The following is a 25,538-nucleotide window of genomic DNA, read 5'->3' as shown; positions in this document are numbered from 1 at the left end:
ATAATTGAGAAAGGAGTAAACCAAAATAAACAAATGAATAATTCCAAAGAAATATATTCAAATCCACTTGAAAATAGCTTGAGGAAAGGATAAAAATGGGCAATTAATTTACTAATAGTTAAGAATCTGTTGAGGTAATTTTTAGAAGTAGAATGAGACCATCTAGCCCAGTAGAATTATTTAACCTTTTTGTTCCACTTCAATAGGAGAGGCCTTATCCTGTGTGATTCTGATATTCACCAGTTCCATCTTCTGCTCTGGGCCAGAATCAGTGAACTAGTCAATCCCCTCTTTAGCAGTTGTGAAAATGCTGTCTCAAGATCACAAAGCCGTCAAGGGGCAGGACTGAAATGAAGCCTGTTTCTATCTTAGTCTGTTTTGGCTGATTTAACACAATACCATAGACTGAGTGGCTTATAAACAACAGAAATTTATTTCTCACAGTCTGGAGGCTGGGAAGTCCAAGATCAAGGTGCAAACAGATTCAGTGTCTGGTGAGGGCTGACTGCCTGGTTCATAGACACCATCTTCTTGCCAAGCCCTTACATGGCAGAAAGGATAAGAGAGCTCTCTGGGGTCTCTTGTATAAGGGCACTAATCCCATTCATGAGGACTCCACCCTCATGACCCCATCACCTCCTAAAAGCTCTACCGTCTAATGCCATCACATTGGGGATTAGGTTTCAACATATGGATTTGTGAGGGGGGCCACAAACATTTAGTCAATAGCAGTTTCCTTTCTCACAAGCAAGGTGAATTTTCTCAGCCCAGGTGAACTTTTTGTTTCAGAAAGTATAGATAGTAATGAGATTCCATAGTTGAAAAGGAAATAAAGTATTGTTGCATCAGTCAAGAAGAAAAGGAAGTCTTTCTCTCTTTCCTTATATTCACTTCCTGTTCTATTACACCCTTTCCTCTTCTACATTTATTCAACACTATGCCCCAAACAAGTTGATTTTACTCTGAAAGATAGTGTGATTTGGTATATATCAGTAGTTGCAGAGAAACAGTCTCTGAACTTCTTTGATCACTAACTCCCATCAGTAAAACTTTCTGAGCATATACATTTGTTTATAATTAGATCATAAATCACTATACTTATGTCCTTTGCACATTTGACAAAAATAGAAATATTTAAATAACTATATACATAGATACAGATTCTAAGATTTTCTTCCTGCCTTCTAAGGAGGATCTTGTCTGCCTCCAGGTCAGATATCACCAATTTGAAGAAAATTGTCATTGTGGTCTATTGGTCTATCAAGCATAAATAGATACCTAATAGTGTACACAACCTTGACGTGAGCCCTTTGAGAACATTTGAGTTTGTCACAAAAGAGATTCTCAATGAATTCAGTGTAACCCTTAGGGTCCCAAATGCAGAAGCAATTAAGAAATAAAGTTGCCAGAGCAAGTGTACTAATGATGGTCATGCTAACTAAACAAAATTCAAAGTGAAACAGTCATTGGCAGCATGTAATCTACATGCTAGATGTTGTTCACTGGAGCAAACAGAAACCATTTACACCTTCCGCAGAATTTCAGAAGCTTCATATTATGAATTCTCCTTTGTCATGGGCTTCTGGATACCTACCTAATGGAAGAGAACTCCCTTTGTGGAGTTACAGCCCTTGAGGCCGACCCCTGTAGGGCCAGGGTAGACACTGTCATTCACTAAACCTGCTGTCCTGTTGCAGGGGCTGGATCGCTCACAGGACTTAACCAAATGGAGTTTTAGTAATTTCCTTCCTGCACCAAAGACCTAGATCCATGCATGGCAGTGACTCTAAATAAACATTCCATTTCCCTTCATTATTCACATTGTTTTGAAGGAACCTACCAGAACTTCAGGTAATCCTAAATGTTCTAACTGCTCCAAAGAAGGCATAAATAAGTTACATCAGCAAATGAGAGTGGTCATAAGGCCCAGGTGGATTTAGCAGTTGTGAAAATCTTCTTGGAAAAGAAGATGTCCCTGTCATTAGATCGAAGCACACAGCGCCTAGAAACACTATAAAATTAAAAGGTTTGTTTGCAGTAAGAAGATGAAATTTATAAATTAGACAAAATTAGATAAAATCTGTAATACATTACCAAAGTGGGATGATCTTCTTAGATGGACAATACTAGAGATGTACTTAAGCCAGAATCTCTAGCTTAGTATTCTGACAAGAATCTCTGTTCTCCAGGGATCTAGAAGAGTTTGCAAAGCTTCCCCAGGTCAGAGGGCAGCTCCACCAATGGCTGAAACTAGCCCTTTATCACAAAAAGAAGGCTCTGAAAAGCAATCAGAGCATAATGTTGCTATTCTGACTGCTCTTAAAATTCCCAGTGGGATCTTGAAAAACACCAAATGGCTTCTCATATTCCCACTCCTCCCATCTGCCAAGCTGAGACCAACACTAATTATCACATACTATCTTCACCTCTCACAGTTACAGGAGATTTGGATTATCTCAAATTTGTAGAAATAAAACTTGGGGAGTTATTCTATAAACAGTGAATTCTGAAAAGCACTTTTTCTGTGTGGAACATTTCTAACGGCCAATAAACGCAGACAGAAAACAGAAATAAAAACAATTTAAAATTGGCTGTCTATTAGAATGGATTTTTACACTATACCCATGATATGTGGCCAAGATTCATCCATAAGACTTGAAATAGCCTCACAATGAAATTTGGATTTAATGAGTTTTTAGAAATGAGGGACCAAGTTGCCAGCCCCACTTTGGGCTATTGTTAAATCAATAATGAAAGCCCACCTTGCTGGAAAACATTTAGCTGTGTTCCTCCTCTCCAATCATCGATCAATAAATGTTACATTTATGTTGGTAAGTTTCCTTTTTTAAAAGACATAAAAACCTTTCAGATAGCTTAGGTCATTCTACCTAATGGAACTTGTACTTAGGATAAGTAGATTTTTTTCCAAGGAGAAAAGTACTAGGAGTATTGTCCTGGAAAGCAAGTGCTGCAGAGGAGAAGGAGGGTCATTTGGGAACACTTTGGAGCTCAGACTTGAATCCTCCATCATTAGACAGTATGTGTTGCCTTGATTGTCTTGGTTCTTTTGACTCATTGCCCTTGAGTTTCCATAGCTAGCATCACCTAAAACTCATCTGAAACTCAGGCTTCTTCCTCTACACCATGGGTCCAGCGGTGATTTTATTTGGATAAGATTATGGAGCTTTGGCCCATAGCTTAGTATCAACTGAGCCTAGATAGTTTTAATGAGTCATTACCATCACTATCATTCGTTCCTGGCCATTCAAATTGATTGGGAGGCTAATGAGCTTTGGATGCAGACAGTTCTGGGTATGAATCCTGGATCTGCCAATTACTATCTGATCTTTTCTCTCTGTGCTTCAGTTTCCTCGTCTCTAAACTGGAGATAACAACACCGATAGTGGTCTGTATAACAACAATAGTGGTCTATATACATGAGTCTATAGCCAGTGCTAGAAGAGTTTGTGGTACATCATAGGTGCTCAGTAAATGCTATTTCCCCTTTATTGCTCCCCCTTCCTTTCTGCATTTGGGTATAGAAAATCTTTGTGCCATTATAGTCAGTCACTTTGCATGACTCAGACAATCAGTTGTTGATATCGGTGCTAGGAATGACTGTATGCCCCTGACTCTGTCATAGTTCTAGAAATTCAGGTGAAGTCAGTGCCTAAGACGATTTAGGAATCCAGGCTACCTTTTCCTTCTTTGTGCTCCTTTGCACATTCTTTGATCATAGAACTAATCACACTATTTTGAAATTATTTGTGGCCAATGTGATTCTTCCTCCTCAGAGACAGAGCCAGTGTCTTATTCATCCTCAACATCCCCATGCCTAACACAGTGTGCGGTTTGCTGCTCGTGCTATGGTTGCTTTATGCTGCTTCTCTGCAAAAGGGGTCCACATAGACCTGTCCTGTTCCATGTGACCAGGAAATGAGTCAACCTGCTTCAAGGTACCCAGACTTCTTTGAAGGAGAAACACACACACACACACACACACACACACACACACACACACACACACACAGACTTTGAGTACTTCGCTTTAAAATGGACCCGGGTATTAGGCAGTCAAATTTTTTGAGATTTTATGGAGAATTTTCCCTTGGGATTGGCTTCCACAGGCACAGAGGTCTACACGCCTCAGCAGCTGGTACTTATTGCCTCCTAATCTATGTCCGGCCCAAAAATAAGGCAAAGAAGTAAGTATCTACCAGAAGCACGTTGGTAGAGCATGAACAATCTGGAAACAATACAGCTTAGGACACATGGGTTACTAACAAGCAGTGGTACTAGTGTTAGTTGTAACTCATGAGCACAATTGCACTAATTTAATCATCATCCTTTGAATAATTCAGCTGTCAAAGTTGATGGGAAAGAGGATGCACGCTGTGACAATTTGGAGACTGAAAGATGATTTCATGTATAAAAATAATTACGATAATCATTAGCATTTGCGTGGTGCCGTGCAATTTATGAAGTGCTTTTACAGCATTATGTAATTTCGCAAAGGTGACGAACTAGCCCTTAGATACTATCTGATGCCATAATTAAGCCTCCATGCCAAACACTGAAAATTATAATATTGGATTTAGGGGACAATAAAAGGAAAGAGAGGATTATTAATGCATTGAAAGGTAAAAAATCAGCCAAATTCATTGGCAGAGAAATTGATTCATTTGGCATTTTAGAAACTCAAGAACATATCTTGTAAAAGAAGCAGTTGGCCAATATTTTGATTTCATGGTGCTTGGCACTACTTATTTTTTAAATTCTTTTGGGCAGAATTTTTGATGTGCAATTATAATGATGAAGTTTGCTTACTGGGAACCAAAAGATTCACAAAATCAGAGGACATTTGATCCTTATTTAGAATTATCTGATGAAACCACTGAATGTAAGTAGAAGCATAGTTAGAGGGGAATTACGAGGAGCTGATCAATATTAAGTTTAAAACTCAGGTGTCAGCTTCCTAGCCGGAATCCAGACCGATGTGAAGAACGTTCACTACAGCCTATCTCCTTCCCACAAACACGACTAAATGTTGGACTTTGTCCCGTAAACAGCCCAATCTGAAAACACAAGTGAGTTGATAAAACATAAATGTGAATGCGACTTATCCTTGAGAATGGAAGAGAACCCTACCTGCCACCCCTCCTCCCCCTCCCTCCCTTTTCTGCCTCCTGCCCGGCCTTTCCTTCAAAACTGCAAGGGGACCTGGCTTGCCAGGGCAGGGGACACGTTATTGACCAGAGCATCAGCCGAGCTCTACCAAGTCAAGTTACTGGATTACACAGGAAGCGAGAAACATCTAGACAGCCACGAAGGCAGCTCGAGAGCTGCGCGAGGGTGTCGTGGGCTCATTTGTAAGCCTTTCCAGATGTGGCTGCCGCGCGGGCCTGGCGGCCGGCCAGGCGACCGCCTGCAGTCGGCGCTCCCTGGGCAGCTGCGCGAGCCCAGCCGCAATGCCGGGCTCCTGAGGGCGCAGGGCTCGCGCGCGGCTCGCTCGCCCCCGGGCCCGGCGCGCACGCAGCCCGGCCGCCTGGCACGGCGACAGCCCGCAGCCGGGGAGGGACCTCCGCAGGAGCGGCCCCGAGGGATGGTCGCTGCGCCAAGGCTGCGCTGAAGTCCTCTGCAGCTGCGGCGGATGGGGGACCCCGAGGCCAACGTGATGGCGCGGCCCCTGAGAGCCCCTCTCCGGAGGTCCTTCAGTGATCACATCCGAGACTCCACGGCCAGAGCCCTGGATGTCATTTGGAAAAACACCCGAGACAGACGGCTGGCAGGTGAGGGGTGAAGGGTGGAGGGTGAGGACGAGAGGTTTGAAAAGCAAAACAATGAAATACACAGGCACAGTTATTAACTCGGGTAATTCATGATCTCATCAGCTGGATAAAGTTCATCACTGTCATGGCAATGATTTCAATCTCCCTTGTTCTGGGGCTTAACGTTTCTGGAGTGGGTTTGTTTTTTGTTTTTGTTTTCGTTTTTTAACTCCAATGCCTCTCTGATTTCTGGTCTTGTTATTTCTAGATAAGGTTTTATGAGAGGTTTTGTGGGGTTTTGTGTTTTTTTTTAACCTTGAAAAGAAAAGCAAGGTCCTTTGAAATGTCAGGAAATCAGTGGTGATGAACAACACCAGGCAAAAGCACCGAGGTCTGTTCGGCTGGTGAGGGTCGGCTGTGGAGCTTGTCTGGCGGAGGTGGCCTGGCGCGAGCAGGAGAGGGGCCTGGGAGGCTGAGTGGCAGGGGAGTAATGTGCCCTGCCTGGTGAAAGCCTGCTGGTATTTCCTCTGGCAGCCCGGGGCTGCTCTGAGGTCCGAGAGGGTGTCAGGTATGCTAGAGGCAGGCGTTTGAAATATAATAAAACATAAATACAGTGTGCGGTTCAAACATTCTAGGGCTCATGTGACAGCCACCAAATGGCAGCCTGTCTGAAAGGGTACATTAAGGAAAAGGGAACTTCTGCTTGATTCTGGTATTAAGAATATTCATAAATTGATTAAAAGAATAGCATCCCGCAATAAAAAAAAAATCCTCTCCGAATCCAGGGAAGGTATCCCAGTAGTGTTTAATGGCTCCTTCTTGTTTGCTAAGTCTGTATACTTATGTCATTTGCATAGATGGGTCAAAGATTGTGTTTTCTTAACCTTCTTGGTTAATCCAGTTGTTTTTCCATATATTGAATGAAGTTCTGAATGGTTAAAAATATTAGATGTGGCCTCCAAGTGTCAGTCCAGATTTCCGTGCTGTGTGTTCTTGATAAAAGGCCATTTGACTTTGACCTAATTGTCCTGACATTACTTGAAGAGGTGAAAGTTAAGGTTTGTGATTGTGATAAAGCAGGTTAGGAAGATAACATATCTTTGTAGGCTATAAATTTGTCCCAAATGCTCATGAATATCTTTCTCTTTCTTAAACTAAACCCTATTGCCCAGGACTGGGAGAGAGTAAACAATGTCAAGCCTACCATAAGGTAGGGGAGAGAGTAAAATATTTTAAATTTAATCATTTTATTATGGCTTTAGAGTAAAATGTGATACCTTAAAGAAATCCAACTTTACAATAAGTGGGTTTTAAGGTAGATTTAAGTGATAGCAATTTCCAGTTGGCCAGAGGAAGTTTAAGACATAAGATATGAGAGTATAAAATTCATGACTGTAATTGGTTGAGGCTTGGACAAAAAATCAAAATTGTTGCTTCACTGTTGTTTTTCTTGATAAATCCATCGTCCCAAATGGAAAGATTCCACAAATAATGCCTTGTTAAAGATAACACAGAAATATCTTATTGTGGCTTGGTGTTTTGATTTGAGACTAAGGTTGCTCTCCAGACCTCCTCTTAAATTTTCATAAATGAAGCGCTTTTGACAGCTGTTGACCTCTTTAAAAAAAAAAGATACTATCCCTGGAAAGTTGCTGTCTCTGCCTAGTCAGTTATCTGTTATATATTGAGGATCTGTATGGAGTCCAAAATATAGCACTGAATGAAGAGCACTTAGAGAAAAATAGTTACTTTTTACATGTGATGAAAAATTAAACATTTCCCCAGCTCTAACGGCAAGTAGGACTTTTGCTTCAGGTCCACTGAAGGAAGAAATTCTTTGTATTTCCAGGTTTCTCTAAGACAAATATGACCTCTTTGGTGATTCACACAGTAGAATATCCATACATGATACTTGAAAAGAAAGGACTTTGGCTACCACAACTGCCTCTGATTACTGGGCACTTGGACTCTTTCTGTGTTCTCTCTTATCCTAGGCTCATAGCTCAATCAAGTGGAGACCCATCTGGTACACATCCAGACCTCAAGACAACTTACTTCTATCCTTTCCCTCAAACTTCTCCTCTGCACCCCACCCTCTCACTGGACAAAGGCTAAGTATTAGCTGTTAATTATCCACAAAAAGCCACTTCTCTAAACATCAGATCCAATCTCTATTTTACATCACACCACTTTGCCCTCTCTTGCAGAATGGAGAGCAGTAGAAAGTCCAAACCTCCTGCTGCTCTTAGATTGTGAAATTAATGAGATGACAGGTAAAACATGTTTGGAAGCCTCTGGAGGTAAATACTTCTGTTAATAGTACCTGGAATGTTGTTTCCATGATGATTGTTACCTTGATGACTTTCACCAAGTTTCTCAAAAACTAACCTGAGATTTTAGTTTCTTTCAGAGGTTTTACCTGACTGGACTGTTTGGCCATGGGACAAAGTTTTGTTTCCTTGTTAGGTATTTTCTCAATCAGTTTAGCTCTCTATTTTTCTCTGTCTCTCTCTCTTTCACATACACACACACACACACACACACACACACACACACACACACACACACACACCCTACATAACTTAGAAGTTCCCAGTTCTTCTACCCCAAATGGTGTTATGTACGCAAACCATCATTTACCTCTGCTTGCCTTAAACTTCCTTATATATAAAACAAGGATTCCGTCTGTTATTTTTAAGGATTCACAGCCTTATATAAACAAAATACAGAATTGCTGCTAGGGAAAGGCCTTCTAGTCATGAGGAGTGGTGGAACAGACTGTCTTAATTGCATCTTCCTTTATATGTAATTGTTATGTTCTGCCTACCCACAGCCCACAGGGGTTCTCTTACTCCTGTTCCCTCTGCAACCATTATTCCTAAAAGCATAGGATGGCACTGTGTTTTCAGGGAATAAGAACTTTGAGGTTAACAGTGGGTGACAGATGGGGCCAACAACCATCCTCTGGGCAAACTGTGCGTCTTTCTTACATGTCTGCTGTGTCCTTGCCACTCCTTCCCTTGGGCACAAGGACATCTTGGCTCCAGGGAGCATTTTATTCCTGAAAACCTGTCACCCCTTAATCCTTTCATATAGGACGTCTTCACCTTTTTTGTGCCAATGGAGCTCTTTAGCATTCTGGTGAAGCATATGAACCACTTCTCAGAAGAGTATTTTTAATATATAAATAAAAGATATAGAATTATAGCAGAAACCAATTAGAATGAAATGTAGTGATCAAGGTGTTCAAACCAAAATTTTCTGATATGGCGATATAAGATGAATGAATTCTGTAACAGGAAAATATAGGGAAGTAAATGTAAATTTGATGTTTTTTAAAGATACCAGCGTGAAGATTGTTACTGCAGCTATAATTAATAGCATTAAACTGAACAGTCATCTTTGAATCGTCTCCTTGTCACCAACCATTATAGTAGAGAGGAAATCCTCGGGAACAACATCCATATCTAGGTGACCAACATACAGATCTTCAGCTTTCCTGTTTAGCAGCTGAATGGGGCCGGCAGCATCCCATGAACATCTGTGGAGAGAAAAACTGCAATCATGTATGTTCTGGAATGGGTTTGACAGCTACCATAACTGTGGAGGAGAGATGAATGTAAATGAGATTTTGTGATATCTGCAACAACTGTAATGTGATTTGGAAAAGTCGAATTTCTATTGGTGACAGAGTCACAGGACAGCTAGTACCATCGTGTGTGCAGGGATGGCAGTTTGTCAGCATTCATGATTGGAAGAAATGCTACCTTTCAATTAAAGTTTAGTGACAATAAAAATGTGATTTTTCCTCCTCCAAGTTCATGGACACCTTGAAATCTATCCATAGACCCTAAATTTAAAATCCCTGCTTAATACTTACTGTGGCTTTCAAATACTTATAGTCAAAAATTCTTATAGCCTGAGATGCTGGGCTGTCTTACATGAGATGGCTGGAATTCTTTGGTGTATATTTGACAAAGCTCCACAAACAGGTTTGGACTGACGCGCCAATAGGACTGCCTCTAAGGAAAAAGAAAAGAAACTAAAATTCAGATGAGAAAGACAGAGAGAGACTGAAAGTAAGGCAAAAGCCAGAAGACACATGTAGCTTTCATCAATTTGGAAAGTGGAATGAATAAATAAACCAAAAAGAAATTAAGTATTAGTTCTTATTTAAAAACATCTAATAAGGTGAGAACAACTTCTATAGCGTTGTTTTTTAAAACACTGATTTTTTAAAAAGTATTCAATCTATTCTATTAGGAAACATAAGGAGAAAAAAATCTAAACACCTCAACATGTTATGAACACATGTCACTAGTTCCATTGCTAAACGTTGAAGAGAAGGAAGAGAAACTGAATTGCCTATGAAGAAGTTAGGAAAATTTAGACCAGTCTCAGTCCAGATGATATTCAATGGACATAAAATAAATGCTTCAAGTATATATGTTAGATAGGACCCTCCTCCCACCCCTGCTCCTGGGGGTATTTTGTTGGAAGTTCAGCATCTTCTGTCTTTTGTGAAATAGATTTTTCCAGTTCAGCTGACCAGGTCTCCCATTCACCAGCAAAAAGAATGCTTAACATACTGTGCAGTATATTGGCTCCAGATTCAGTAGGGCATCCAGAACTCTGGGCCATTTCCCATGACAGGCAACCACAAACACTGACTCCTGTGAACTGTTTTCTGCTCATTGGTTCACCATGAAAAGCAAGTAAGGGCAAATAGAATGCCTTTTAACCAAGAGTGATGTATGCCTCAAAATATGCAGGCTCCTCCAGAAAACAAAGACTTCTCTAGAAGAAAGCAACACGATAGAACATTTCGAAGGGCCTGAGAGACAGCCATTAATGATGCTTCATGAGACACGGTCACATTTCTGGAGGGTGGATATGAGCATATATTAAATTAGATGTGACTGTTTCAATAAAAAGAGAAGCATGTTGACGTTGAGGCCAGCTCTGATGAGAGGAAATGTACTATAGTGGCTGAGAGAGCTGGCTGTGACATCAGACTGCCTGGGTTTGAATCCTGGTTCTTGTACTGGGTAACTTTGGGCAGGTCTGTTCCTCACCAATATAAAAAGGATGAATATAGTACCTGTGTCATGAAATTATTTTAAGGACCATATGAGCTACTATGCAAAGTACTCAGAAAAGTCATTGGCGTAAGTAAACCCTCCATCAGTTTTGGTTGGTATGACTTCTCTTTGCCTTATGCCCTGCTTGCAAGGAAGCTTCACCACTATAGTGTGACACTCCTATAATTGGCCTAAGCCTTTTGGGCAAAAGTAGCAAGCCCCAAAAAAATGAAAAGAAAAGGTAACACTTCAATGGAAATGGGATTTAATTCTGTACCTGCAGGGCAAAACAAAGAAGAATCTAATGAAGGTGACTTTTGTGCAGACCGTGTTGAAATCCAAAATGAAGTGACTAGAGAATCACTGTTTTCGCACATTGATGAGGGAATCAGTCCTTGCATATGACTTTGTCAGGCTAGGTATACGATATCTGAGAGTCTTCCCAAGCGAGTTGGAACCTGCTTTGAAAATTGCTCTGTAGATGAAGGCAAACATGGGACAGAGCAGCGGTACCAGCAGGTGAGATTTCAAGCACGTGGCCCAGCTCTGGGATGGGAAGAAGTGTGTTCAACACCAAGGCTGCCACTTGAAGGGATATTTCGCACGCCTCTGTTTCTGGAGCAAAACTTCTGTCCCTTTCTTCATTTAAAATCGTATGTAGGAACAGTCTGCATAGTTTGCCAAAGGTCACTATAATTACACAAATGGGATGTGTCCCAAGTCAAAGGCTTAATAGAAGGGATATATTAGTCACAGGTCTGCCTAAGCATCAGACGCTATATCATGAAGCCAAAACTGGATTAAAAAGAACATTCCACTGGAAGGTCTCTATTCCAGAGAAATGATTAAGGAGTAGATTGAAGTTAAGCTTGCCATTGTATGTGTTTTTCAGTTTCTGCTTCCCGCCACTTAATAATAATCTGCCATTCTTGAAGAAAGAGGATGTGCTGTCCAGGAGGCATGTGCTGGAGCCGTTTATTTGTGATGATGATGGGTTTGCACTGATCCTTCTCTGCTCTTCCCGCATTGCTTGTGAACAACCACTGATATTTTTGAAGCATTTGGTTGGAATTATTGATGAAGACCTAACCATGGAAGAAAACCAAAGTTACGCATCCCTTTAATAATCAAGCTCACAACTATAGTGCTACTGTTGCTTTTCTCAGGCACAGCCAAAGACTAAGCAGCTAATACAAACTAAATTGTTTTGTAATATGAACTAAACATGACACCCAGCCGTAGGTGGTTATTATCATTGGATGCATTCTTTATGACAAATAATATCATAACAATAATTAAGTTGTCATTTGATTGCCTACTAAGTGCCAGAATCTGTGCTGAGAGCTCCAAAGGCATCTTCCCATTTAATCTTCAAAATAATCCTGAGAGGTATAGACTGCTATTTTTATCCCCATTTAAGCTAGGGTATTTTTTGACAATACCTTAAAAATCCATTAGTGGGTGTCCACGGACAAAACTCAGTAACATCCAAATCTGCCCATAATTATTAATTAATCTCACAAATATTTATTGAGAACCTATCGTACACAAAACACTGTGCTAGGCACCAAAGGACAAACAAGACAGACACGGTCCTTAACTGCCAGCCATGAAGATGACATCTGAATTCTACCTATGAATTTAAGAGGGGCCCAGCTTGGGCAATGTGAACCCCATGTTATTAAGGAAGAACTATATAGTGTCTCTTGGATACTGAGGGGAGTCTGAAGTTCATCACTGATTTGATCTTTAAACCAGTGACTCTCGGGGGGGATGAGAAAAGACACACTTGGAAGGGGCAGTGATGGAAAGAGCACTTGTAGCTTTTAAAAATATACACGATTGATTTATTGTTTTCATAGTGCAAACTGCGTCTTACAAAATGCTGAAGATAGAGAAATCGTGGGTGGGTGGGAGGGATGGGACATGAGCATAAAGGTTGAGAAACACGTTTAAACTGCTCTGCACATCCCTGTGGGCCCAGCTCCTCTCATGAGCAGAATAACCTGTAAACATCAATCAATAAATCAGACCATCGGTGGGTGCCCCCGTGGAGCCAGGGAGACCCTCTCTGCAAAGAAGGATCAGACAAATGAGTGCGTCTTTCCTAAAGAACTGGCCATTCTCTTTATGGGACAAAAACTTGTTACTTCCAAAGTGCTGTGAGGTCATATCTTTAATCATTGTTTTAAGAGGAGATACTGATCTTTTTACAGAGCTGAAGTGTACTAAAGTTTAAAATATATTGCTATCTAAAACAGGGTGCTTTTTTTTGACTGATTCAGAAATCAGAATGAACTAAAGTTGGAGGTTGTGCTTTAAATAGTTTTGTTTATTGACAAGATAGGTCTCAGATCTCAATATACATGGGCTATAGACCTGAAATAGATTGTCCTAAGTCTTTTGTTATTTCACAGAACTTCTTATGGAACCAATCTGGAAGTAAGGACATCTTTTCTGCCCATAATAACTTTGAGAGAGATTCCTATTTTGGATCTTTTTATAAAAAAGAAAAATAATGATAGATGAGTTATTAAAACTATGACATAATTATTATATTCTTAAATGTTTACCAGTCACCAAGGTTCTGTCACACTCTGAGCAGAAAAATACTTGAGATAATAGAATTTGAGGATTAAGTATTCAATCATAGTGAAGCAATTCTATATTTTCATATATATAAAATGATATCAAAAAATTCTAGTTCATTTCAGATCAGTGACATTCTAGATTGCTTTCAGTAGTTTGAAAATCAATTATCTACTGAATGCAAAGGTTAATTAAATCAATGAGAAAATCACCAAAGAAGATATGAATTTGTATTAGTACTTCTTTTCTCAGCTTCCACATTTTAATTAAAGCATGTTTTGCATACTGACAATATGTTCATATATCATGGCCTTGTTTTTCTTAGAAGTGACTTCACTAATATATTCCAAAGAATATAGTTAATTGTGGCATCTTACTGTTCCCAGATAGAGAGGCCAAAGGATGAAAGAAAGCAGGAAAGTTTTTAAGGTTGAACATTTCATTTTCAAATAAGGGTCCTTAGAAACAGAGAAAACGTGAGACGTGGCTCAGACACTGTACAATCAAGAAGGCAGACAGCATCCACTGAAGCAAAGAGTAACAGAGGGTTTTTATGTTGGATGGGCATAACCTCGTGCTAACTACAAATTAGCTAATATTGATTGTGCACTGAGTATAATGCTATGTGGTAGAAAAGATAGAGATAAATTCAAAACTGTCTCCGAACTTCAGTAGTCTAGAGTCTATTTGGCAGGAAAAAAAGTAACCTACAGAGAAAACTAGCCTCTAAGGCATGGTGTGACAGATACCGTAAGGTACTTGCCGAGCCAATCAGTGTCTGTCCCCCCTCCTTCCTTCCCTCCTTTTTTCTTCCCTCCCTCCCTCTTTACCTTTCTCCCTCTCTCCTCTCTTCAGCAGGAACTGACTGCTGACCCAAGTTCATCATAACAAAGGATATCCACACTATTTCATCATTACTGGTTTTTCTGTACTTTGGTAGTCATGCTCATTTGTATCCCAATGAACATTATTTATAAGTGAAAATTTCCTTGACGTAACTAACTTTTCAAGTCATAATTATCACTTTCTCATTATTGCACATGGAAATGAAAACATTTGAATCATTGCAGAGAAGAGCCTCTGTGTCACTATGAGGATGTGACGGTAGTAGGGTGTGTGTGTATGTGTGTACGCCAGGAGGGTGGTAAATACGGGGATTACATATTGAAAATGTTTTTCACATTAGCGTTGGTATGTTCAGCCAGGTAAGTTATTTGGATGTTTCTCAACATTTGAAACAAGGCTCATGCTAGTAACTGGACTGATTTCACCTGGTTGCTTCCTCCAGTGAATGAAAATAAAAGCATAAAGGACTCCACCATGATTTTACTCCAGTATAGGCTGGGAAGCAGTAAGGTTTGCCGTTTTTTGAGACAGTTATTGACCCACATCTTGCATTCAGTATAACACAGATGTGTTCCAGGTCGAAAGTTCAATAAGAGCTTGAGAGTGGCAGCCAGGAAATGGAGAGAGCAGAAGGCCATTTTTATGACTTGCTGAGATACTGACCCAGTCTCCTCATTATTTGACAGTAAAAATATCTTCGGGTTGAACTCAGTATCCTGACAGAGAGGTATCAGTTTTGATCCTCTCCTGCAGGAATCTCCAATCAGTAAACTATTTCAGTCAAGAACTGAAACACTATTAATAAAAAACAAATTAACAACTTCTAGACAATGGAAATCAGCAGGACATAGCAAAAAAAACCCATGGCATATTATTGCTTGCTGAAAATCTCGCCTGGTGATCTCTGAACATCCTAACACTACAAATCACTTTTCTCTCTCTTCCCTCTCTGTCTCTTTAGAGGATTTATTATTAGTATGAACACATCTAGGCAGTTGTGCACACACACACACACACACACACACACCCTCAGGAAGCCATGACTTCAGGGAACCTCTCTTCATAAAAGATTAAGGAGTCCTGATTTACAGGATGCCGATGTAAAAGTCACAATGTAGCATCTGGTTGTTGACAACTTGGAGTGGGGGCAGGGGTTCAACTCATTTAATGATGTCTAGACTTTGTTTCATCTTTCAGATTTTTTGTGACATACTTAGTTTTTTGCAGACAACTCTCAAATCACTGACTCAGCATTCAGTGTGGTTCCGCTTATCATGAGCCATCATCTCTAATCTGGTTTTGAATAGCAGGATGTTGTAGGTCCAGATTGAAGTGTGACCTCTGAATGTTTTCCATTCGTGCTTGATTACTATATCCTAGAGGTCTAGACAGTGTTATTGGTTTCTCACCAACATAAACATCTGGCAAAAAAAAAGAGAACTAAACCAGATGAGTAAGGACATTCCTAATATACCTTTACAATATGCTATATTTAAAGTAAAACTTTTGAAAATGAACCCCATCTCAGGTTGAAAAGGATGCCATCAAATGTATTGCTTTTCAACTCAGATAAAGCAGACTTTGGACTATAAGTTTTCACTGATGGAAACAAGTTAGAACATGTAACTTTCAGACTGCAATAGAAACATCTTTCCTTCGTGCTATTACAAGAAGCTAGAATTTCATTTAGTGAATTCCAGCCCAATGAAATTAGCACACGCACGTTGACTCATGTGTAGCTCCTGGGTGGACAAATGAGATGACAAACCAATGGGGGTGAGAAGGGAGTGATGGGACCAAACCCAGAGCAATGTGGGTATGAGTATGATACCAGGCCTTCTCAAGTCTTATTTTATGTGGGTAGATTTTCGTATTCTAAGAGTTATTGATTTATTGGAACTATGCAGAGGGCTTATTTAAGAGCCAGAACCCAACAGAGTGGAATATTGTGCCACTGAGTTATAGGGAAAGACTGAGGCCCTTTCTTTTATGCTGGGGCTATAGACCACATGCAACCAAACACCAACAAAACTTGCCTGCAGCCAGGAGCACCACGGTGGAAAATGTAGAGGGGTGACAAGACAACCCAAAGTGTTTGCCTTGTGTCCTTTGTATGCAGATGGCACCGATAAGCAATACTATGAGAACAACACTGGAAATGTTACACATAGGATATTGTAAATTTATAAAATGTACGTTCAGTAATGAATTCCAACTTACGTACAACATCTTGTGCATAATATTGATTCTTTCTTCTTCTGTTTTGGCTAGGGTAAGAACAGAGAAAGGTTTCCTTCAGTGATACATATAAATTGATGACTTAAAACCCAGGCTGTGTTTCCAGCCAAAGCTCTTTGGCACAAGATAATCATTGCACAACTGAAGGTAAACATGGAGGGTAAACCTCAGAAAAATGATTTCAAAGCAGAGCCTGAAAATCTATCGTAAATGCCCTTTTGCCCCATTTAAGACAGTAACAACAGTCTGTGACTGGCCACTCTGCTCATACCCCAAGGATTAGCTGGCACATCAGAGCCAAGTGTTAATAAGCTGGGAAAGGGGGAAAAATAAACATTTAATTTTTTTAAAAAATGAAAGAAAGGAAAATAAGAAAATGGAGTCTGGGAAGGGCCCTAACGGGGAGGTGAGGCTAAACCCCCACCCGCTGATGCCACCAGGATGGATGGGTCAAAACAGCGTACCCACCTTCTCAGCCACCGCCACACACATTCCGAGTTCCCATTCTTGTGAGGTCAGTTCGCAGAAAATGTTTTGATTTCTGTGACCCAGAGCATGACTCCCACTTTGCCCGTGAAGTATTCCCGGAGTGAACCTTCCGTGGCCTTCAGTGCTCATTAATCCCACCACCGACCCACACAGACCCCGACTCCAGCTGATTTTGTGACTGTCTGCTCTTTTTCTTTACCCAATTTGCACTGACAGTGAGCTACTGAGTTGAATCAGCTCAGAATGCGTAATCTGTCCTGTGTGTGCCTGCTTTCTTGTCCTTGTTCCATATTCTTCTCCCTACTCAGACTTTAAGTATTTTAACTGATTAATAAAACACCATGACATGAGCTATCCACTTGTCTCTACATAAAAGTGCATGCTTTTGAATCACAATAACTTATGTAACATCTCTGCTTTTAAAAGGAGTCTAGGAAAATGACATTTTGCAACTTTTATTACAGTGGAAAAACGCTGACCCAGATCTTGGACCAGCTGAGCTCAAAGGGTCAAAAGCCAAGTGCTTTTATTAACTTTTTAAGAGTAGGTAATCCTTGCTCACTTTGAAGACTGAAGCATGTACTAATTGCTTTTGTAAAATGAAGGTGAGGTTGCTTTAGCTAATGGTCCATGCAGTCGTACCCTGGGACATTTGATCACAGTGTCTCATGTGGCTTTAAGTTGCTGTTTTCATAACATACTCGTTTTTTTGATTAGAAAGAGTTCAGGTAACATTTGAAATCAGTACCTTTGCTTTCCAAAAATCTTTTGTCCAAAAACATCTTTAGATATGTTATCAATTAACTAATAGCAAGATTATCATTATTAAATATTTTAGACATACAAGAAACCCATGTATCAACCACTAACTAAAGTAATAAAACATTAAAGCTACTGTTTTAACATTTTTAATTTAAAATTACTGCATGCCCCTCCTGGATCCCATTCCCTCCCTCCACTTCCTTCCCAACTCCCCCTGAAATTCCAATCCTGAATTTAGGATTTAATCATTCCCATGCTGGTTTTGTACTCTTACTACGTATGTAAGTAACCCAAAACAATAGTAATTATTGTTTTGCACATTTAGAAGTTTTAAGTGGGACTATACTGCAAATATCCTTCTGCAACGCATTTTGCTCAGAATTATATTTTTGATTATATTTTTTATCAATTAAATTTTTATTGAAATATAGTCGATGTACAATATTATATACAGGTGTGCAGTGTAGTGATTCAGAATTTTCAAAGGTTATACTTCATTTATAGTTATTATAAAATGGTGTCTATATTCCCTGTGTTTTACAATATATCCTTGTAGCTTATTTTATACTTAATAGTTTGTATGTCCCCCCTGGTAACCACTAGTTTGTTCTCTATATCTGTGAGTCTGTTTCTTTTTTGTTATATTCACTAGTTTGTTGTGGTTTTTTTTTTTTGATTCCACATATAAGTGATATCATACAGTATTTGTCATTCTCTGTCTGACTTATTTCACTTAGCATAATACCCTCCAAGTCCATCCATGTTGTTGCAAATGGCAAAATTTTATTCTTTCTTATGGCTGAGTAGCATTCTACTGTATATATATACCACAGCTTCTTTATCTGTTCATTTGTTGATGGACACTTAGGTTGCTTCCACATCTTGACAATTGTAAGTAATGCTGCTATGAACACTGGGGTGCATATATCTTTTTTAATTACTGTTTTTGTTTTTTCTGGATATATACTCAGGAGTGGAATTGTTGGGTCATATGTTATTTCCATTTTCAGTTTTTTGTTTTTGTTTTCTATTTTTGGCTGCGTTGGGTCTTTGTTCTGCGCGCCAGCTTTCTCTAGTTGCAGCGAGCGGGGCCTACTCTTTGTTGCGGTGCTCGGGCTTCTTATTGCGGTGGCTTCTCTTGTTGTGGAGCACGGGCTCTAGGCGCACAAGCTTCAGTAGTTGTGGCACGTGAGCTCAGTAGTTGTGGCTCACGGGCCCTAGAGTTCAGGCTCAGTAGCTGTGGCACATGGGTTTAGCTGCTCCACGGCATGTGGGATCTTCCTGGATCAGGGCTTGAACCTGCATTGGCAGGCGGATTCTTAACCACTGCGCCACCAGGGAAGTCCCCCATTTTCAGTTTTTTGAGAACTCTCCATGCTGTTTTCCACAGTGGCTGCATCAATTTACATTCCCACCAACACTGTATATAGGGGTTTCCTTTTCTCCACATCGTTGCCAACATTTGTTTTTTATGTTCTTTTTGATGATAGCCATTCCGAAGGTGTAAGGTGATATCTTGTGGTTTTGATTTGCATTTCCCTGATGACTAGCAATGTTGAACATCTTTTCATGTGCCTATTGGCCATCTACATTTCCTCTTTGGCAAAATGTCTATTCAGGTCTTCTGCCCATTTTTTAATCAGGTTGCTTGGTTTTGTTTTTGTTTTGATGTTGAGTTGTATGAGCTGTTTATATATGTTGAGTGTTAACCCTTTATCAGTCATATCATTTGCAAATATTTTCTCCCTTTCATTATGTTGTCTTTTTGTTTTGTTGATGCATAGCTTAAAAGCTATGCAAAAGTTTTTAAGTTTAATTAGCTCCCATTTGTTTATTTTTGCTTTTATTTCCTTTGCTTTTGGAGACACATCAAAAAAAAATATTGCCAAGATTTATGGCAAAGAGTGTTCTGCCTATGTTTTCCTCTGAATTATATTATTCATGTTGAAACATAAAGATCATTTATTCTTACTACTATTATATGAATGTGCCGTAATTTACTTATTCATCCTCCTGTTGGAAGGCATTTAGGTTGTTACCAGTTATGCACTATTACAAGCACTTGCTATTAGGAATGAATACTATTGTTTACACCTCTGTGTACATATGTATAAAAGTTTCTCTATGACACAGTAATTCATCTAAGGATGGAATTTCATAGTAAGATATGCACATCTTATGTGGCCAAACTGTTCAACATGTATTACACACCCACCAATAGTATATAAGAATACCCAATATAGAAGAGAATTTTTCAAGTACTATAAAAGTCATAGAATATTTACTTAAAAAAAAACACAAATGTAAATAGTATAGATATTAACAAAGTCAAATTTATATATATATATAAATATGCATATATAGATACACATAAATATATGTGTCCATATATATATACATGGTCATATACATATATAAATTTGTATATCTCACATATAAGTACGTCATGAAGAGTTTTAAAATTATTAATAGAATTAAGCAAAGACTAGATAAATAAGGGTTGGAATGAAGCTTGTAAATAATATTTCATTTTAGCATTGCTTTTTGAGCTAATGTAATTAAGTATCTGTTTAAAGGTGACAATAAATGTCAAGTTCATTTATGCCTGTTCTGGGCCTGTATTGGGTACAGATGCCACTTAGGTAGGTGATGGGGATAAAAAATGGAAGGAGAGTCTGAGAATTAGAGGAAGCAAAAAAAAAAAAATTTAGAAATAATATTCTCACAATAACCTATATTAAGAAATGCTTAGGGGCTTCCCTGGTGGTGCAGTGGTTGAGAGTCCGCCTACCGATGCAGGGGACACGGGTTCATGCCCCGGTCCGGGAAGATCCCACATGCCGCGGAGCAGCTAGGCGCATGAGCCATGGCCACTGAGCCTGCGCTCCGCGAAGGGAGAGGCCACAAAAGTGAGAGTCCCGCATACCGCACAAAAAAAAAAAAAAAAGAACACTCAACAGAATACCTCCTCTTCACCAAAAAAAAAAAAAAAAAAAAAAGAATCCGTTGAAGGCTTCCATGAAGACCAAGGGTTCTATGGAATTAAGTGAGAAAACCTGGCATAGGGGACCAACTATTTAAATGGCACTGAAGAGCAAGTCTTTCCTCAAACAGTGGATAATTATCCTCAAGTGGAGGAAGCATTAATTTGCAAAAATAAGTTTTGATTTTATTTTTTCATTCTTCTCTGTTAAATGAGTAAAGTAGCAATACTTTATTTCTAAGATGTCTTTTGTAGGCAAAGCATCATGCTTTAGAATGATACGCATGTTAAAAATCGGTGTCTCTCCCTCAACATTTTCTCAGAGATACATAACTAAAGAGGGTTGTTCACTTTTAAAGTTGAGACTGCTGAGTAAGGGCATGGTGACCACTGTGCGTGCATTTATCCATCCACCTAGCAATCTTTCTTCTTATCGTATCGACAAGTTGGGAGCAGTGCACTGCATGGTATTGTGAAGATCTCAAATGTCATTATGAAAACAGGCTCTTCAAAGTTGCCTGACAATACTGGTGAATTTACAGCTTTCTTAGTTAAATGATCTCTTTTCACGTTACTAAGTTGACCGCAAGTCATTTCTTTGAGAACGTGAAATGCAGATGGAAACAAGCCATGCTTGTAAAACATGTGTTGATTTTCTTCATAATCACATGATTATCGATGTTTCTCCTTATTTTAATGACTTTTATCATTTCTCATGGAATTTGTTCCCCTCAAGAAATTCTGTAAATTCTCTCTGTTCTTTTCTTCGAAATATAAGCTCCATCTCTTCTTTGAAGTCTCCTAATTGCAGTTAGAACGTCTCTCTAATAACCATCATTTTTATACTAAATTTACTTATTCAATGACAATCACCATCAAAATTATTATATTTTTAGCACACGTGGCATACTTGACATTTAGAACTAACACTCTCTCCCACAACAGTAGCACCCATACCCCAAAAGAAGGGTCATGGAAGAAATTGTAGCGAAGGTTTTTAAGCTTTTATTTTAAAACTCAGAAAGAAGGTAAGACTGAAGTGTTTTCCTCAACTTCCTGATATTTAATTTTAGCTGGGCCCCTGACATGCAGTGCAGGGCTCTGCTCAGAGCTTCTCCTGCATTGTTATTTAATGCTTACATAAGACGATGAAGTAGATTCTGAAGTAGATTTATTAGCGCTGTTTTATCCTTGTTTTACAAATGAGGAAACATGTCCAGAGAGGTTAAGTAACTTGCCAAAAATCATGTAACATGTCCAAAATCGACAAGTTCTTCCCTTTCTCATAAAACTTGTCTTTTCATCTCAGTTCATCGGTAACTTCTCTCTTCCTTCGTACCTCAAGTTCCTTCCATCCGCCAATCACGTCAGCTCTCCCTGCAAAATGCATGGGGAATCCGACCACCATCCTCAGTGCTACCGCCCTGGGCCAAGCCGCCATCATCTCCAACCTGTATTCTTACCATCGCCTCTTAACTGGCCTCCCTACTTGTACCCCTGCCCCCGTCCAGTAAGGTATTCCGAACGTGGTAGCCTGAGGGATGTTTTTAAATATAAATTATGTCTTGTGACTCCTCAGCTCAAAACCCTCCAGTATCCTTCTCTCACACTTAGAATAAAATCCATCCTGTGGCCAAGAAGTCTTTACCTGACCTGGGGCCTGCCTACCTCTGCTACGTCACCTTCTTATATTCTTCCCCCAGTTCACTCCTTTCCATGCACTCTGACCTCTGCTCTTCCTTGGCAGTTGCTGTTCCCTCATCTGGAAAGCCTCTTTTTTCAGATAGTCACATGGCTCTCTCCCTCACTTCATCCAGGTCTCTGATAAATGGTACCTTGACTGAGAGGCTATTCTGGCTCATTCTATTAAAATCGCATTCTCCTATCAACCAATTGCAATCCATTTATCCCGGTATGTTGTATGTGTGTTTATTGTCTCTCTTTCTCTCCTTCTAGAATCTACATTCTTCTTTGAAGCCAAAACCAAATGCACATACACATATTGCCAAATGCAGAAATGCATATATGAATATAATATATCAAAATATACAAGTACATTTTGTATAGGACCAACTAAAAGAAAAAAAATAAGTATCAGGGAGTTGAGGCAAAACGTCTACCTCACATTCTTTCTGAATCAACTACACACTCAGAAGCTATTTGAGTCAGTACCCTCCCCCTTGTACATCACATATATTGTTTTTTTGTGAATTATTTTTGGATTATATTCTTGCTTCTATGTTGATAATTCCTAAAGCTCAAAGTACCATATATACATAAATGATATGATAGTTACACTTGTATCCATCCAACATCAGTTGAGTCTTTCTCCTTTATCTATCTATCTATCTGTCTATCTATCGATCTACACATCTAGCTAGCCAGCTAGCTAGCCAGCTTTATCTGTCCTATCCTCACCTTTAAACTCTAATCCTCTATCTCCAACTGTCTACTGGACATGTCCAGTAAATGTTGGAGGTCTTGCAACATCAGATTAAACTCAACAATCGCAAGGTTAACCTCATAGCCTTCTATAGGTTGCCTCCCCAACCCTTCATCCCTCATACCACATCAGTGACCAAATCCTGTCAAATCTGCCTTCTGTGTATCTCAGTGTCTGCCCCTTCCTTTCTAGTTCCACATCTACCATGAGGGCACAGACTGCCATTGTTTTTACATAGATAAAGTCTAACAATTCTTCTAAGCTTGTCCCTATGACTCCGGCATCTTCCACTTCAGTCCATCTTGCATGACACTGCCATCTTCACTTTGTTACTGTTTTTGCTCAGAAACCTTGTGTGGTGCAATTTTCAGACTCATAACCAAAACACCTCTATGCATTTGTGAAGGTCCTCTGTTATCTAGACAAACTCTCTTTAGTCATCCTTTTCTCCTTATGTTCCACTAAAGCACTGTGTTCATTTCTCCTCCAACAAACGGAGCAGGATGCCCTAATCCAAGTCATCTCCACCTTTCAATTCTCTTGCTTTTATAACATTTAGAACAATGTCAGCCTTTACTGATGTTCATTTTATTTGCAGTCTCGTAACACAGAATTTTTAAATGTCTGTAATCAATTATATACTTCTTTTTATTTATTTCATCTCTTTGTTCCTATTTCATATGTTAGTCTTCTCCACCCAGCTAGATAGGAATCTACTTGAACAGAAAAAAACATCTCTGGTGCTTGTATATAGAGCTGGTATGCACCCGCCTAGCATACCAGTACTTTTTCTTCAGGCAGCAAACACACACACACACACACACACACACACACACACACACACACACACCAGTTCAAACAAGTCAACATCCCCATCACTTACTTAGAAGAAACAAGTTTACATGCCAATTCAAGTAGGGCAGGTGGGAAAAAAACAAAGGAAATATGATGGGTTTGGAGAGTTGTAAAATTTTTGAAGATTGTAGTAGCTTTATTTTAAAAATAATAGTAATAATAAAAAGCACTGATTGCCTACACCCCACAGTCCGAGGCAGATTTACATGAGGCTAATGACCTTCAGAGTCCCTCACTTGCCCACATCCCTCTGAGGTCGTAAGGGCATCCTAGCGCTGTGTTTAAATGTTTGGTAAAATTTGTTAAATTAAGGTATTTCTAACTTCACTCAACTCGGATCATTACAGTTCATTATGATTCACAGCACTGGTTTGTCTGTGGGCATTTGACATTCATAATTTCTTGTATTGGATAGTATTGGGGTGGCCAAGATCTTCCCTTATAGTCGTAATTTTCATGCCAAGTACCACTGGTGTAACTGAGTGGGCATTTTGTAATTATAATTTTTAAACTTTTTTATTTTGTCATTGTTTCCCTAGTTGCAAAATGAAATTGAGTGTTCTAAAGGCTAGCTCTAGACAGTCTCCTGCCCATCGGAGAAATCACAGGAATGAAATATCAGAAGAGAGAGAAACCAGTTTTCATTGAGGACCTGCTGTAGCCCAGTAGTTTACATGGGACATGCATCTCTCTGAGTGCTACTACAGCCGTTTAAGGCAGATAGCCTTTCCTCATTGACGAGTGAGCAAACTCAAGCCCAAACTGTTAAGTAACTTGTCAAAAGTCACATAACTAGTAAGAGTTTAAATATGGATGTGAGCTCAGTTCTCTTGAATCCCAAGTCCATGACGTTCCTATAACCTTATAGGAATGAAACAAAACTCAGGAAGCAGATATTATAAATAAATGGGGACATATGTGGGTAACCATTTTTAGAAACTAACAAAAGTCGAAATCGCTTCCTCTTTACATATTTTTTTCCATAGCATAGTTTTGTAAACCAAAAGTAAAAATGTTATTTCTTTCCTTACTTCTGGTTGTCCTCTTGACCTGTTACTTCAAGAGATCCAGAGTAAAGCTACAGTTTCCTCTGTGAAGTCAAGGATTTATAATTTGTCAGTCCCTAAAGAAAAATGTGAAGGAGTAGTAGTTGAAAGATCTGAAGAGTTTGGAGTGTGACACTTAGACTATTTATCTTCAGGTACTGGAATGTTGTGTTTCTATCACCCTTGCACTTGTGATTTGCTGGGGCGATTCAAGTTGAGATAGCAACCACTCTAAAAGCAGTCTAAGTGAATTGAAACTTGCTGTGTTTCAGTAATTACTTAATTGTGGCTCCTTGGCATTTAACATCCTTAGAGAAGTCTGTTGTTGGTATTTACATATATTTTGTTTCAAGTTGACATTTCAATATTTCCCTCTTACATTGCCTTAGACACTTTGGTAGCTAGAAAACAGCTTTGCCATTGCTATGGTAAAATGCA

At 39.4% G+C, this 25,538-nt stretch overlaps 1 protein-coding gene across 3 annotated transcripts in view; it reads left to right on the top strand.

Annotated features, from left to right (window-relative positions):
- DLC1 (DLC1 Rho GTPase activating protein) overlaps positions 1-25,538 on the top strand; it is a 387,690-nt gene that overhangs the window by 207,032 nt on the left and 155,120 nt on the right. Inside the window, exon 1 of one of the 3 annotated variants that reach the window (XM_065899879.1) lies at positions 5,579-5,789. The exons of 1 other annotated variant lie outside the window; for it this stretch is intronic. In XM_065899879.1, the coding sequence (XP_065755951.1) occupies positions 5,651-5,789 (139 nt within the window). In that variant the 5' untranslated portion in view covers positions 5,579-5,650. Of the gene's footprint in view, positions 1-5,578; positions 5,790-25,538 lie in introns of those variants that run through there. One more of the 3 variants, XM_065899881.1, reaches the window with a different exon arrangement.

The sequence above is a fragment of the Phocoena phocoena genome, chromosome 21 (assembly GCF_963924675.1).
Source record: "Phocoena phocoena chromosome 21, mPhoPho1.1, whole genome shotgun sequence".
Classification (NCBI taxonomy): Eukaryota; Metazoa; Chordata; class Mammalia; order Artiodactyla; family Phocoenidae; genus Phocoena; species Phocoena phocoena.
Note: the sequence above shows the minus strand (reverse complement) of the source record. Positions and strands in the feature narration are given on the sequence as shown.